Below are 16,652 nucleotides of genomic sequence, written 5' to 3' on the forward strand. Positions count from 1 at the left end.
GATAGTTGTGAGGGCATAGGAAGCACCCGGAATAGGACTGCTCCCATCTTCATCTTTCTCACTGAGTCCTAACCCTCCCTTCCTCAGTCCTGTCCACCCAGTCATGTGGAGTGTCAGTAGGATGACCCACACAGCAGCCAATCCAGCGGTTCTCAACATTACTCTAACATGTGGATTTCTTTTGTCTCCATGCAGCCCCAGTGTTGAAATTATGTGGTGATGGTCTCCAAGGAAACCACCCACGCCGTTGCCCCTCACTCAGCCCCCCTCTGCCATTTCCTTCATGGAACCTCTAGGACAATGAGGATGCCCTTTGAAAATCCTCAAACCAAGCCACCTCCAGCAGGACCCCACATGCTTCCTGGGAGCTGAGAACTTCTTCGAGGGTTCCATGAGACTCCTGAGAGAAGTGGGGGGTGTCACCTCTCTTAACGCTAGGTCGGTCCTGACACTGACACATGGGACCTCGTGGGATGGACCCCTTGATGACCTTTCTCCTTTGGGACAAACATTGGCCCGCCCTCCCTCCCTGAAGCATGAGCTTCTCCCACAACTTACTTTCAGGCCTTTGACTTCCTGTGGACATAGATAGCAGAGACACCAACCACCAGCAGTGCCTTGAGGCCTAGGAGGAGACCTCCAAGGAGGAAGAATGGAGTCAACAGTTCTGGAAGTCAACAGGCAAGAAGTGCCATTAGTGGAGGAACACAGGAGTTCAATCCCAGGATTTTTGCTTACTCCCTCTAAGGCTCCTTGTGCCCATTGATATTCTGAAGCTTTTGAATCTGTCCACAGCCTGGCCTCTTTCTCATTTACCTTCTCAGCAGCCAAGGTAATCCTCCTTGAGAGAAAGGGTGGGGAGAACATGTATTCAGGGGCATATACAAAAGTGGCATCTCCTTTAGTTACGTGAACTTCATGACACTGGGGCAGGTATTATTATCCCCAGTGTGATGAGGAAACTGAAACTCAGAGAGTTTAGGGAGTGTCACAAGATTAATGAGATTCAATCCTAAGGATATCCAGCGCTGTGATGCCTTAGAATGGCCCCCTAGATCCGTTATTTGGAGTCAAGACATGTCGAACATCACAGAGTCATGGCAATGAATGTTGACACTGCAGGCAAGAGAGTAAGGACAGGTTTCACTGCACGAGTTTCAAGGCTTTGCACCAAGGAACTGAGAAGCCCTCATGGTGGCCTGACTTAATGAAACCTGCTGGGTGGAAGCACCCCGATAAGCCAAGGAAACAAGAGTCTCAGGCTTGGCAGGGGCCTCACACATGAACTAGTCCACCTGGTCCCAGAGCAGACGCCAGCAGAACCCTTTCTGTTGGACACAGAAAGGTAGACCTGGGCAAGTACCTTTTTGAATTCTTTGTGTTTTTCTTACGAGTGGTTTTTGCTTTTAAAATTAAACAAATAGTGAGAGTAAAATAATCCTTTTTTAAAAAAAGTAATTCTGAGCATGACAACTGTTTGCACTACCCAGGGAGTACCTTAGCCTTACTAATTCTTACTTCTGTCATTTCCAATCTGCTGTTAAAGGAAGCCAATTAGTTTTTTACTTCATATATTCTATGTTTTAGTTTTTTGATTACCCTTTGGTCTTTTAAAAATAGTTTTTATTTCTTTGATGAGATTATCTTTCTGTTTATTCATTTAAAAATATTTTCCTTTAATCATTGATCGTAGCTTTAATAGCCAAATCAAAACTCTTGCCTTGTCATATATACATACGGATTATTTTAGGAACGATTGCCACTGATTGCTTTTTATGTTGAGAATTGCTTACATTTTTCACCTTTCTTCTTATGAGTAATTCTGGATTGTATCCTGGACATTGTAAATGAGATATTGTAGAGACCTTGAATTATTCTGCACTGAAGAGCGCTTTTTTTTTTTTTTTTAAACAGTTAATTTTGGCTGAATAGTTTTTGAATAGTTCATTTGATTGAGCTAATACACAGATTTCTGGGTATCCTTCTTGGATTCTTCCTTTCTGGGATTCTGCTGTCCTCTAGTGGCTGTGGTCATGAAAACACTATCCTTTGACTCTTCAACCTGCAAGACTGCAAATGTTCCATCTAGGTTACAGTTGACTGGTGGTCACTGATCCAGGTGATCCTTAACAAAAAGCCACAACAATGGAAAACACAGCCAGCGCTGCTCCCTTCATTCAAATTTGATTGCTCTGCAGTTTCTGCCTGCTTTTGTTTAGTCACAGAAGTCTTCAGGCAGTTGGTCCAATGCTTGTACATGTTATGTTCAGAAAATTCAGCCCAATGAGCTACTCCACCTTTTCTTAAAGTCTTACTTATTACATGTAAGATCTTAAGCCAGTGAGAATTTGTTTTAGATTATGGCATAAATATGAATTCAATTTTTTTTCTTCCAGATGGACAGTCAGTTATGCTGGCAACATTTAGTAATGTTTTCCATCTGGTTTGCTATATCATCAATTATTTCTATTTGTGGCACTTGTCTGTTTTTATTTCTGTACCAATTCTGTATATATTCAAAGGCTGTATAGCATATTCCAGTGATTGGTAAGTGTCTAAGGCTGGGTTCCCTAGAGGAGCAAACCCAGGGAAACGTATATATATGAATACATGTTGTCGTTAACCACTGCTCCACCAAGTATGTAGAGAGAGATTTAATTAAAGGAAATTATTCATGCAGTTGTAGAGGTTGGCAAGTCCCGAATCTATGGATCAGGCATCAGGGTGGAGGCTTCCCCTCACTCACAGAACTGCAGGGGTTGACAAACTTTAGATCAGCAGGTCATGCAGTAGGCTACTGGCTCATGGTGCCCTGGGAGCTGGTGAATCCCAAAATCTGCAGGTCAGGCAGAAAGCTGCTGGCTCACATTCTAGGAGCTGAACATCAGATAATGAGGTCTTGGATGTAGGATCCAGAGTGAGCAAGTGAACTTTGCCACAACGTCCATATACATTGGATGCAGGCCACAAAACCAAAAAAAAACTCCTCTCACAACTGATGGGCTAATCACATCAGATACATCATGACAGTGATGACATTATATTACACCGTGGAAAAGGAATCAGTCCAATATCTGCCAAATTACAATAACCATAACCTGAGCAAGACGACACATAACATTATCCATCAGAGTCCACCCATTGTCAACCTGGCACATATATACACATCTCCTTAAACCACACATAATCTCTAAATAAAGACAATTATAAAGTCATACTTCGCCTAATGTGACACAACTGACATGTGTACAACTGAAAACACACTAGCCAGCCCTGTTCACATCTTATATTTTATAAGCAATGGAATAAAGCAGAAGAGAAAACAAAAATATTTAATATACAGATATGTAAAAAAAATTATATGTATACATATATAGGTGTATATGTATAAATACACACACACACATTATAAAAAACAAAAACCAAACCTGTTGCCATCAAGTCAATTCTAATAGCAACCCTATAGGACAGAGTAGAACTACTCCATAGGGTTTCAAATGAGCAGCTGGTGGATTCCTGACGTTTGGTTAGCAGTCAGTCATAGCTCTTAACTACTGAGCCACATACACATGCATCTGGCCACGCAGTCCTAGCTAGTGTTCAGAACGGCCTTCTTACACCACCTATTCCTTATTCCCTTTGCCCTCAGCAAACACCTCACCTGGTTGTGGTTCTTTGTCCGGTGAGGTGATCCAAACATTCATTCCTGAAGGGTCTGGGCCATTATAGTCATGTCGGAATTGGGTTGCTGTAGCTTTCCATTGACTAATCACAGGGGATGGTAGTACTAAGAGATGCCCTAAAGGATCTCCTCTATGCCAGACATACTCATGTTTACCTCCATTATGTAATATCAATTCTATTGCCCCTTGGTAATCATGATCAATCATACTAGCCACTATGGTAACTCCCTTCTTTGTCTGTTGATCCAGAGCCAAGAAGAGCCCAAAGTGGCTGGGTGGCATTCTTAACTTCCAGTTCAATGGAATCAGTGTTGTGTTTCCAGGTGGGAGCATTCTTCTCTTTGGATCTAAGAGCTCTAGACCTGCAGTGCATAGCGTCGTGGGGACAGGGAGCAAAAATTTTGGGAGAGGGCAGCTAGTGGTAATAGTGAGTGCTGCCACTCAAATTTCCACCCCTTGATTCCTAACCCGTGAATTCTGGCTATGGAAGAAATAACACCAACCATATATTGGACACTGGTGAAGAGCATATACAGCCTCCTGAAAAAGTTGCCCAAAACCCTGCAAGGTATTGCCAACTAGTTTGCACCATAGTTGTGTCTTGAGAAGTTCATTCTATTGTTCTATTAAGCCAGGGACTTCAGGATGATCGTGGACATGGTAAGAACAATGAATTCCACAGGCATGGGCCCACTACCACACTTCATTTGCTTTGAAGTGAGTTCCTTAATCAGAAGTGATGCTGTGTGGGATACCATGATAGTGGATGAGGCATTCTGTAAGTCCACAGAAGGTAGTTTTGGCAGAATCATTGCATGCAGGGAAGGCAAATCTGTATCCAGAGTAAGTGTCTATTCCATTAAGAACAAAACACTTCCCTCACTATGATGGAAGTGGTCCAATGCAATGAACCTGCCACCAGGAACAGTGCCACATCTTTGCTCTCGAAGGGTTGAGACCAATGGAATATCCTAGATGGCTGCTCACAGCCTAAGCCTTCTTCTACAGCATACCAAGGCCGGTCTGGCATTTCAACTTGATGTAGTGTGGGCCACCATTTAATCTATGCTTTAGAGTCTACCAAATGAACTATTAGATCCTTTCTCAAGCTGAAACATTGAAGAATTTGCATTTAGAGGGCCCATATTAATAAACAGACTGATACAACTTTATGTTCTTTGCACCATTATATCATTCCCTTAATAGCTATTCCCGCACTTATTCCCCAGGTTTCTGTTTGTATACACCAGAAAAATCAAGCAGTTCTTTTGGAGTGTACTGTATCTCCTCCTGGGCCACACCTTGTACTTCACCTCCTGAGGCTCAATGGGACTTAGGTATAGTTACATGTCTAGAAGCAAAAATGGGTGGTGGGGGTGGGTCCTGGGGACATTCAGCAATGTCTTATAAGGCATTGCCTCAGGCAATGACCCAGGCAATGCCCCAGGAGCCAACCTAGGCAATATTTAAGACAAAGACTCTTCAGGCACAATTTGTTAATCTTCTCAGATGGAGGTGAAAAGGATGATGGCTTTACTGAGGAGGGTGGTTTAGCAGAAAAAGATGGAGTAATCTCTTCAGATTGATTTAAATGGCTGGTTCTGTTGGCAGGAGTGATTCAATGGAATTTAGACACTCAATGTCCCCAGCTCCCTGATTATCTACCTATATATCACCTTCCCAAGGTTCGGGACCCCATTTCTTCCCCATCAACGCCTTCACTGTAACTTCAGGCACGATTCAGTTCTGGATATTCAGTTGTCATTGTAATTCAGCCACTCTTATGATAAGACTGTGGTTTTGTTTTCAGCAGTATCAGCTCTGTTACTACAAGAAATAAGACTTTTCTTTCAAGGCAGAAGTGGCAACATTCAGGTCTTTTATGCAGTGCTTGAGCTGTGACTCTGAAGCCTTGAGCTCATTTGCTTCTTTTACCACTTTGTCTTCTGAAAGTAAAGCCAACCAACAAGCTTCCCTTTTTTTCTCATTCTGACAAAATTGTAGAAAAGTATCAAATATGCAATCACCCAGGTCTTTGTCTCTCACAAATATTTAATCTATTGGTGGTGATATTTTGTGTATTTCTATTGCCACCTCATGCCATGGATTAGCAGTGCCCTCTTTACTGCTGGAAGTAGTCTTCAATGCCTTTAAAACTAGCCGGACTTAAGAAACAATTTGGAAAACGCATCCTTATAATTTTGTTCCTCTAGAATAACTCTCAGTACGAAATGTGTTAGGCTGGGTTCTCTAGAGGAGCAAATTCAGTGAAACGGATGTATATGAATAAATAGAGATTTAATTCAAAGAAATGGCTCACACAACTGTGGAGGGTGGCAAGTCTTCAAATCCATGGGTCAGGCATCAGACTGGAGGCTTTTCCTGACTCACATGTTTGCAGGGGCTAAGGAACTCAAAACCAATAGGTCAGATGGCAGGCTGCTGGCTCATGAGGCTACAGGAGTTTAAGAATCCCAATATCTGCAGGTCAGATGGCAGCCTGTTGACTCACATCCCAAGAAATGAAGATCACATGATGGCAAGTCAGATACAGGGTCGAGAGAGAGTGAGCTAGTGATCGTTGTCAGAACATCCATATATATTGCATGCAGGTCACACCCCCCAAGTAAACTGCTCTTACAGCTGATTGGCTGATCTTATCCGATCACATCGTGGAAATGATTATATTATATTCCATTATGGAAAATCAATCAGTCCAATGTCTGCCAAACCACTGAGAATCATAGCCTAGCCATGTTGACAGATAACAGTAGCCATCACAGTAAGCAATTCCTCCACACTGTTATTTTTCATTCTTTTCTTAGTCATGCTCATGAATTATTCTTCTATTTCAAATACGAACATCCCACAGGGGACTGAAACATCACTAGGTACGGCCATTTTGTAGAAACAAAAGAAATACATAAATAACAGGTCGAAAGGAGGTGAGAAAAGGATACCAAGACCCTCTCCCTCTCCCAGGGAGTAAATCAGTACAACCCTTTAAGAGGACAATATGGCAGTGTTATCATTGTCTTAAATAGGTGGACTATTTGACCAGAAGTGCTCCTTTGGGAATTCATGCCACAGTATAGTCACATGTGAGAGATAAATGTACAAGGACACTCTTGGCAGCATTAACTGTATAAGTGGCAAACATCACAAATGCACCGCCCATTCAGTGCACTGTCTGAAGGAGTCCTGGGATAGGCTTGCAAAGCTGTGAGGGAGACGAGGCAGAGGTTAGAAAGAAGAGGGCTGTGGCCTCACATTGCCCTGGGAAATTTGCAATTGTTAGGTGAGGAAAGGGCAGGACACTAAGAACAGGATGATTCTCTCCTTCCTTCCCTCCTTCTCTTTGTCTTTAATATGTATTTATGTGAAACTATCTATAAAGATATGTACCAAACTCTTAGTGGTGGGTGACCTTGGGCTGGGGGATTTCAGGAAAGGAAGCTCACTCTAAACTTCTCCTTTATAGTAACAAACATCTAGATTACTCTACAAAGAGTCCTAGTGGTCAGTGATTAAGCACTCAGCTGCAAACTGAAGGGTCACAGGTTCCAACCTACCAGCTGTTCTGCAAAAGAAAAATGTGGCAGTCTGCTTCCCTAAAGATTTACAGTCTTGCGATCCCTATGGGCAGCTCTACTCTCTTCTACAGGGTTCTATGAGTCAGAGTCAAGTCAAAGGCAGTGGGTTTGGTTTTGGATTAGGTTACTCTATAATAAGGATGAACACAGGAGCCCTTGTGGGGCAAAGGTGAAGCCTTGGCTGTTACCCAAAAGATCACCGGTGTGAATGCACCCAGAGGCTCCACAAGAGAAAAATCTGGTGATCCGCTCCTGTAAAGATTACAGCCTAGAAAACCCTATGGGGCAGTTCTGGTCTGTCACATGGGATCACTATGAGTTGAAATCGAGTCGATGGCACCTAACAACAGAAAGCATGATGACTATTTCAACATGAAAACAATAAAGATAAAATTAAGATACACTTTAAAAATGAGCCAGATGGGATGGAATGGAGGCCTCACCAGGGGATGTCTCTGTGGTCTGGTCCTTCGAGGGGGCTGTGAACTTCAGGGTCTTCTGTCCAGTGACTGCTGGCTGCCCATCATGCACCACCCGGCAGGTGAGCACATCCTCCCTGTGGGCAGAAGAGTTCACCAGGATCCAGCTCTTCAGGTTATAGGTCCCATCCTTGTCCTCGGTGGGGATCGAGGCTGAATCTGTTCGGGACACCTTTCCATTTTCCAACCAGGTCAGCTGTAGGCTCTTGGGGTAGAACTTCTTCACCTGGCAGGTGACGTTCACCTGGTTCCCTTGAATGGGGAGTTGGGTAACCTCCAAGGTGGGCGGAACTGAAACAGCAGGGCAAAAAATCTGACCTCATGGAACACACAGATTAAGGGGCCTGGGGTGTCAATAGTGGCCCGACTGTCATGACAAGGTATAACCGGGGGCAGTGCTATGCATGCAATAGGCGCTCAAACAATATACGCCCTTTTTTTTGCATAATGGATAAAATCACTACGCACAGTGCCTGGAACACGGTAGATGCTCAAGAAATGATAGCTCATATAAGGGTAATAGTGAGTGAAATCAACAAGCACAATGCCTTGCATGAAGTTGGAACATAATAATGTTGGCAAAATAAATAAAATCACCAAGCACATACGGGCTTAGCAGGTAGCTGGTGCTCAGTAATTGCCATTGTCATTGGTAAAATAAATGAAACTAACTAACACTGTGCTTGGCACATGGAAGGTGTTGAAGCAGAAGCTGCCATTAAAATAATAAGTGAAAGTGTTGAGCAGTGTGAGTGACACATTGTAGGTTTGTTTCTGGTAATTGGGAGGGACTATTAGGAATTGGATTCCAGGCAGTTCAAGTCCTGGAGCAACCTGGGGGAGCAGACTGGGCTCTGGGTGGGGGTCTGGGCTGGATGTGAGCGTCATCTACCTCGAATGATGTCAGACAAGTTGGCCGTCCCACGAAGAGAGCCCTGCAAGGTACTGTGGGCCACCTCGCAGATGACCTGACCGTAGACGTCCTCTTGGGTCAGTGTCACCTGGGTCCTGCTGGAGACATTGTAGGAGACACTGTTGTCCAGTGGGCCCACCTTGGTCTGGAGGGCTGGGAGTTCATTCCCATTTTTGAACCACTTCAGGGTGACATGTCTTGGGAAGAAGCCGTGGGACTCGCAGCTGAAGATCACTGTCTGCCCAGGTATGGTCCTCGCCGAGGGTCCCAATACCACAGGTGGAGAGGGCTTGGCTACAAGATGGAGCATTTATAAAAAATAACCATCACTGCATTGTCACCATGAACGAGAATCATGTGATTACTGCTTAGACTCTTCATGCTTATTATTTTCTAATACTGCTGGCAGGGAGGGGACACTGTCCTCATCTCAAAGAGCAGGAAAAAAAGATTCAGACAGGTGAGGGGACCTGACAAAGGACAGACAGTGAGTGGTGGGGCTGCCATGGGATTCTAGACCTGAGTCCAAAGTCCACTTTCTTTTCCCTGCACTGGGTGATTTCCCCACCAACCTCAGCCCTGGAGCGAGTCTCATTCTTTGTATTAACCATTCCTAGCTGGCCTCACCCAGAAACCTTCCCATGTCAGAGAAAGCGTTTATAGAAGTAAATGAAGGGGAAGAAGTGCAGAGTGGGATCAGGAGAAAGGGGGATCGAGAATAATCAGCCACTGCCTGTGTGGGTGCCACACGTCCCAGCTCCCCCATTTGTAAAATGGGACCATAAGCATTTTTCCTGGGCTGGTCAGGATCAAATGAGCCAGCATGTCTGCTCTGGGCAAAGCACAGGAGGTGCTTAAGAGGAAAAAAAAAAAAAGACCTGTCTTTAACCCAGGCTTTATTATTTTTTATTTATATCCAGGGATCCCTTTCTTTTAGGTCTTTATTATTTCATACTTTTCATTCTTTCCACCCACATTCCTGCAGGGCCGAATCTGTACCAAGCCTGGAAATTGAAAGGAGGGGGCAGAGGAATGTTTCTCTGAACCTGGGGTCTTCCACAGGGTCAGTTTTAGGTAGAATATGGATATCACTGAGTGCTGAGAAAGCCCAAAGAGGGCTTAACTGTTAATTACAAGAGAAACACAGACAGGGATACAAAGCCCAATATCACATTTGGTGCCCTGAAAGCTTCCAGGAGTGGAAGAATCAGAAAAACCAGGGCAGTCTATCCCTGTGGTCAGGTCTCCATGGAGTGTCTCTGGGGTCTTCAAATCTTAATTTTTACCCAAATTTACGTGCCAGGAAATAATACAAATATTTGGATTTTGAATATATAACTTGCCTCCTAACACCCATGGAACATTTTAGGGCATAGTAAGGAGGGTGGCACTTGAATAAGTCAAGTCATGAGAACACCAGCTTCCTGGATATCCCTAAAAGCATAACATGGGATGGCCCTTGGCCATTTACTGGGAGTGTCCGGGTCCTGATGCCGGGCTGATCCCTCCAGCCCCTCAGCTCTTTCATCCTCCCCCCAGCCCTATGCACTAGACAACATGATGAGATGTCTCTTTTAGGGACAGGTTCAAAATATCCTGAGCTGTCTGTAGTATCTGTAGGATCTGGGTTGCAAAGTGAGCCCCTCCTCACCCTGTGGTACTTTTTTTTTTTTTTAATGCATATTGCAGCAAAGCAGAATAACACAAGATTTTAAAAGGACAGGGCTAGAGCTTTCTCCACACTTCGACAAGCACAGCGGAGTGTGGCAGAGAGCAGGGGCTGTGGAGTCTGGTGGCTTAGGGTCCTCTCTCCGAGCCTCAGGTCCTCACCTGTAAAAGGGGAGTGTAGTGCCCCTCACTCACAGCCCTGGCTGTAAGTGTAAATGCCATTATGGGGACCCGATGGAGCCCCCAGCACCCCTTCTCATCCTGGCCATCACTTGGGAAGACAGCGTGGCAGAGAGGGACGGGCACTCACTAGGAGTTAGCAGTGCTGCATCAGGGTTGAGTTACTTGCCACTGCGACTACTTCCACAAGAGAAAGGGACACACCATCTGGGAACCTTGGTGTCTGTACCCGTAATGTCTGTAAATCAAGATAAAGCCGCCTTCCCTGCCTGTGTCCAGGGTTGTGGGGAAACTCAGCTGCTGTGTCTGGGAGGGAATCTGTCCCTATCCACATAAACTAAACTACCCACTACCCACATAAACTAAACTGCCCACTATCCACCTAAACTAAACTACCCACTACCCACATAAACTAAACTGCCCACTATCCACCTAAACTAAACTACCCACACTCTCTGACCCAGCAGTGCCACCCCCGGTGGATGCCCTGCTTGAGGAGGACGATGCAGGTGCAGGTCACCCCTGGCAGCACCGCGTAAACAGCTGGACACTGGGGACAGCCTATGCATCCATCCACAGGAGACTGTAAAATAAGTGCTGACACGTCCCTACGATGGGGCGTTCTGCAGTCCTTAAAAACAATGGAGAAGCTTGTATGTACTGCAACGGCCTACACAGAGCGATCTGGCTTAAGTTAGACAGAGGCTTTGCAATCGCCTGTGGGCCTGAGGGTCTGAGTGCGAGGGGCATTCTCGACCTATGGGAAATTGAGGAGAAGCAGCACTGCTGGCTCCTGCTCAATGCTGGGTTCAACGAGCTTTTATGCAGCACCTACTGTGTGCCAGGCCCTTCTGTGGACAGAGTGTCTAATAGCAGAACAGTAAGCATCCTAGTCTGGAACCAGATCTCGGTTTGGGTCCAGAGCCCACCACTAACTCACCCTGTGAGCATGGTCAGGGCCCTGTTGCCTCCCAGCCTCAGGAGCCCCATCAGTGGGTGGAAGCTAGGCTGGATGGTGTCTAAAGTTCCTTTCAGGCTGACATCCAGGATCCAGGAGTTGGGAAGTGGATCCTGGGCCTCTGGCAGAAAACCTCAAAGAAGCATGTTCTTTGCTGCCTCAGCTGGGTAACTCCTAAGTCACCCACATGGTGACCCTCGACCCTGGGGTGAGGGGCCTTCTGAGTTGACCGGCCTGGCTCTCAGTGGGTGTGTCAGTTCTGAATCACAGGGTTTTCGCAGCAGAGCCCTGGGCCAAGCCAACCCTCTAGGCATCTCCCCGACCAGGGCTCTCAGATTAAACTGTGAGCCCCTGCCTCTTAGAACTTTCTGATCAGTGTGATGTTTCTGAATGCTAAATAAAGAAACTCTTACCCCACTCTCTGCCCTGGACCGACCCTCTCCTCCTTGGAGGGGAAGAGAATGGAAGCTTTGTGGGAGGAGAGCTTTTGCCTGCCTTGTTCCTTACTGTTTCCATCGACAGCAGAGCCTGGCACACAGTAGGTCCTCAGCAAGTGTTTGTCGAGTAAGAGAAGACCCGACCATGGTACAGGGGAAGAATCTGGTGGCAGGAGGTGAGGTTTCTCCCTGTGACTGGGCAAGTCACCCAAACTGTCAGTTTCCTCATTTGCAGGGAACAGATTGGGAAAGGCGAGGGGAGCCAGGCTGACTAGGTTTCCAGACTTTTCTCCACCTTGTATCATATAGCATGCCCTCTAGGCCCCAGCTCCGTGATCTGTAAAAGGGGGTGAAAAGTGACCATGAGTATAAAATAAACACCCACCATTACAGCTGATACTTAGTTGTTGCTCAAAGAACAAAGGGTGTTATTACTGAGTTGTGGTCACACACCAGGGGGAGAAGGCCCACACTACTCACCACTCACAGTCACCTCTGTCCCACGACCAGACTTAAACTCCACGTCTTCAGGGCTCCCTTTCCTGAACTTGACACAGAAGTAGGTGCCGGCGTCTGCTGGGGTGATGTTCCTGATGCGGATGGAATAGTCCGTGTTGCCTCTTATTGTCGGGTCTGTAACATTTGTTACTCGGGGGAAGAGGCGCACGCAGTCTAGGCCTCCTTTGAAACTGTAGACTAACTGCCGATCTGATCCATTCCCCTTGAACCACTGGATGGGCCCCACGGGTTGCAGAGAGGAGACAACGCAGTGCAGAGCCACTGCCTCTCCAGGTGCAACCGACACCGATGTCTCACGCTGAGTCACCTGCAACTCCTGCTCACCCGTCATTCCTGCAGGAAAACAGACTGCTATTCATCCTGCGGGATCCTGCCTGTTGTCTCAGGTGTTTATCAGCAACAACTTCCACTGACTGAGCTCAAACCATGAGCTGGGCTTCTGCTCAGCACGTCCAGTGTACCATCTCATGGAATCCTCACCACAAGCCTACCCTGGGAGACTGCATGACAAATGGGGAAACTGGGTCACACAGTGTTTAATGACCCGGCAGATGTGGGTGTGGACCTCGTCTGAGTGGAGCTCTGAGCCCTCTCTGGAAGAGTCCTGTCTGAGCTGGGCTGTCTGGTTCAAATCTGGATTTACCAGGAAGAAAGGAAGCCCGGTAAGGAGACTGGGGGACGAGGGAAGGACATAGCCAGGATGATGAGTGGGCAGGAGGATGATGAAGGGTCAGGAGGACATTGTTGTGAGATGTGTAGAGACCGAGGGAGAAGAGCCCAGGGCCTGATTCTGAACACAGTGGTGGCGAGGGGAGACAGACCACAATGACCAGGGAGAAACAGAGAGAGAAAGAGAGCCTGCCAGACAGACAGAGACAGAGAAGCAGAAAGACACAAAGAGAGAGGGAAAGGTAGACAGAGACAGAATGAGAGGGTGAGGTGGAATGGAGGAAAAGGAGAGAATGAGCCAGACAGAGACGGGGAGTGGTGACAGCCTGGTGTGTGGGGTGACAGAGATCCAGTCCCAGCCTGAGATCTCCACTGCCCTGTGATGTGCCACTGGGCAAGTCCTGCCCTGACCTAGGCCCCTTTGCCTCGCATGTCAGCCAGGGTTGCAACAAATGCCCTGAGCAGCCCATTCTGGGTCTGCCATGGGCAGGAGAGAGATCTTGTGGATTTCTCCCATCTCTATGGGCCTGGCACTGCCCCGCCAGCAGGGGCAGACATCCAAGGGAGGGGAGGACCAGAGATCCTGGTGTGCCCTCACTAGGCTAGCCCAGGCCCTGAGAACAGGTCTCATCCACCTGTCCCTCTTCCTGTCTCTTTCCCCTTTCCCAGCCTTTCCCCAGCCTGGCTCCTGGGCCAGGGATCGCCTTTGGGACCAGGTTCTCATAGCAGGTGAGCAGAGTCCCAGAGAGGCAACCTGTTCTTCAAACGATGGGCACAGAAGATAGGACCCACAGAGGCAGGGGCACTGCCAGCATCACCCAGCCTAGAGTAGTGTGGCTGGTACCGGATATGTGAGAGACACAGGGAGGTACAGGCGCACCGTGGCAGAGACAAGAAGCAAACCAGCGACATCAGAGGCAGCACTGCAGCTGCCAACAACAGTGAGCCAGGCACATTCCCAGTGGGTCAGTATTTCAGCACTAGAGACAGGACAAACTAGAAATACTGTTTGGAAGAAGGACAGACTCTGGGGTAAGTGGGCGGGGTGAGGACCTGGGCTCCCCTTTCACCGAGCCTAGCACCCACCCTCTGTGGGCGTCATCATCCATAAAGTGGGGGACCTGCATCTACCTCCTGGTTACTCCTGAGGACTGCATGACTGCATGGCCCAGTCGTCCACACTGCCTGCCACTTTGGTGGTGGTGGCCACCTTCTGGCTCCTGTCCCACTATTATCATCACATAGATGCATTATTTAGGTTTGATTTTCTCTCCATCACCATATCCACCCACTCACTTGTAAGATCCATGAGGCAGTGTTTCTAATACCTTGCCTGGAACACTGTCTGACATCACAGTAAAAATAACGCGGGAGCTGTTGAACTGATTCAGACTCACAACAACCCCACATGTGTCAGAGTAGACTTGTGCTCCACAGGGTTTTCATGGCTTGGTTTTTGGAAGTAGATCGATCACCAGGCTCTTCTTCTGAAGTGCCTCTGGGTGGATTCAAACCGTTAACCTTTTGGTTAGCAGTTGAGTGTATTAACTGTTTTACCATCCAGGCACACAATAAACCAAAGAAAACCTGTTGCCATTGGTCCAATTCATAGTGACTCCATGTGTGCAGAGTAGATCTGTGCTCCAAAGGCTCTTCAAGGCTGTAAATTTTTGGAAACAGATTGCCAAGCCTTTCTTCTTAGGTACCTCTGGGTGGGTTCAAACTGCCAGCCTTTCAGATAGTTGTAGAGTACTTAACTGTGCACTGCCCAGGGACTCCAGGCACATACACTAGGCCCTCAGTAGGTACATGCTGAAGGAATGCATGAATGAATGGATGAGTGAGGGATTGTACTTGCTCCATCGTTCTGGGCAAATCCCCTCTCCGAGCCTCTCTCCTCATCTGTGAAATGGAGCTAAGTTTGGCTATTCCAGGAGACAGTGCAAGCCTGGAGCCTGGGCTGAGCGGCTCACAGGTTGAGTGTAGTAACTGGCAGTTTTTATTATCCTTATCAATAACACCATGCTGGGCTGTGAGTCAGCAGTTGGTGCAAGGGGAGGGGAGCCGCGGAGTCAGGCAAGCAGCAGGCTGGAGAAGGGCTATCCTTGTGGTGCCTCCAAGGCCTCTAATCACACCCGGGCAGGTGACAATAACATCAGGAGTTGTGGTGGGCTGGCTCCGTTTTTGTTTTGTTTTTAGCTCTTCTTGAGTTCTCTCCACCAACTGCAGCTAGATTTAGCTAGTGTTTATAAAGAGTTGGAAGAATTTTAAAAACTTGACTTAAGTGCTGTCTTAGGCTGGGTTCTCTAGAGAAGCAAAACCAGTAGAGAGTATAGATATATAGAGAGAGAGGTTTATATCAAGAAAACAGCTCATGGGATTGTAGAGGCTGGAACTCCCAAGTCCGTGGATCAAGATCAAGGACTCTCTCAATTCACGTAGCTGCAGGAGTTCGTGAAGCCAAGATCAGTAGATCATGGAGAGAAGGGCTCTTGTTTACAGTCTGTGAAGATCAACCAATCCCAAGATTGGCAGATAAGCTGATAGCTCAAGTTCCTAAGAGCCAGAGGTCAGACAAACAGGAGGCAGCCGCAGGATACACAGCAAGCAAAAAGCCAGAACAACTGCTTATATTATGATGCAGGCCACACCCCCGAGGAAACGCCCTCTCAACTGATTGGCTCCTCACAGCAAATGCCATCATGGGAGTATCACATATAAACACTGGGGATCATGGCCCAGCCAAGCTGGCACACAATCTTAACCATCACAAGTGCCATATATTGTGACTCCAGCAGAGTCCTTCTTTTCTCTTTTTTTTTCTTTTTCCCTGCAGGTTCTGTTCTGGGAAACGTGTTTGTGAAAAATCACACCTGCTTCTCTGGGCCTGGGGTCATCACACCAGCGTAGTTGGCAACACCGTTTTCTTTTGCTTCTGCTCTGCTGGTAGGGAAAGTGACTGCCCAGGGGTCTTAGAGGTGTTTGGGAGATGACGGTGGCTGGGCAGGTGTTCTCATAAGCTGCTGGTGGGAATGAAGATTAGAAACTCCTATAAGGTCCCAGGAGCCATGGTGGTGTAGTGGTTAAGAGCTAGGCTGCTAAGCAAAAGGTCAGAAGTTTGAATCCACCAGCCACTCCTTGAAAACCCTATGGGGTTGTTCTGCTCTGTCCTGTAGATTCGCTATGAGTTGGAATCAACTTGATGGCAATGGCTTTGGTTTTTTTGATATTAAGGTGCCTTGGTGGTGCAAATGGTTTATGCTTGACAACTAACCTAAAGGTTGGCTGTTCAAACCACTCAGCAGCATTGCAGAAGAAAGGCCTTGTGAGCGCCTCCTGAAAGGTCACAGCCATGAAAGACCTAATGGAGTACAATTCTACTCTCCAACACATGAGTTGAATCTACTCGACGGCCATGAGTTATGGGAAAAGCAGTTTGGCAGGATGCCCCAAAGGTGTGAAAACTGTTCACTAGCCTTTTGCTGGGCTGGTCCACTTCTGGGACTTCACCAGAGCTCATTACCCCAAATACAGAGTGTGCCTTCTCTATAAT

The 16,652-nt window shown here is 46.9% G+C and overlaps 1 protein-coding gene across 1 annotated transcript; it reads right to left on the minus strand.

Moving 5' to 3' along the window:
- Positions 1 to 560: 560 nt before the first annotated feature.
- On the minus strand, positions 561 to 12,761 carry LOC126067345 (signal-regulatory protein beta-1-like). Its single transcript, XM_049869145.1, has 4 exons — positions 12,392 to 12,761; positions 8,648 to 8,962; positions 7,720 to 8,046; positions 561 to 667 (listed from the first exon to the last, which is right to left on the minus strand). The coding sequence occupies exons 1-4, from the start codon at positions 12,759 to 12,761 to the stop codon at positions 561 to 563; spliced, it is 1,119 nt and encodes a 372-aa protein (XP_049725102.1).
- Between the last annotated feature and the right edge of the window lie 3,891 nt (positions 12,762 to 16,652).

Source organism: Elephas maximus, chromosome 25 (assembly GCF_024166365.1).
Source record: "Elephas maximus indicus isolate mEleMax1 chromosome 25, mEleMax1 primary haplotype, whole genome shotgun sequence".
Lineage (NCBI taxonomy): Eukaryota > Metazoa > Chordata > Mammalia > Proboscidea > Elephantidae > Elephas > Elephas maximus.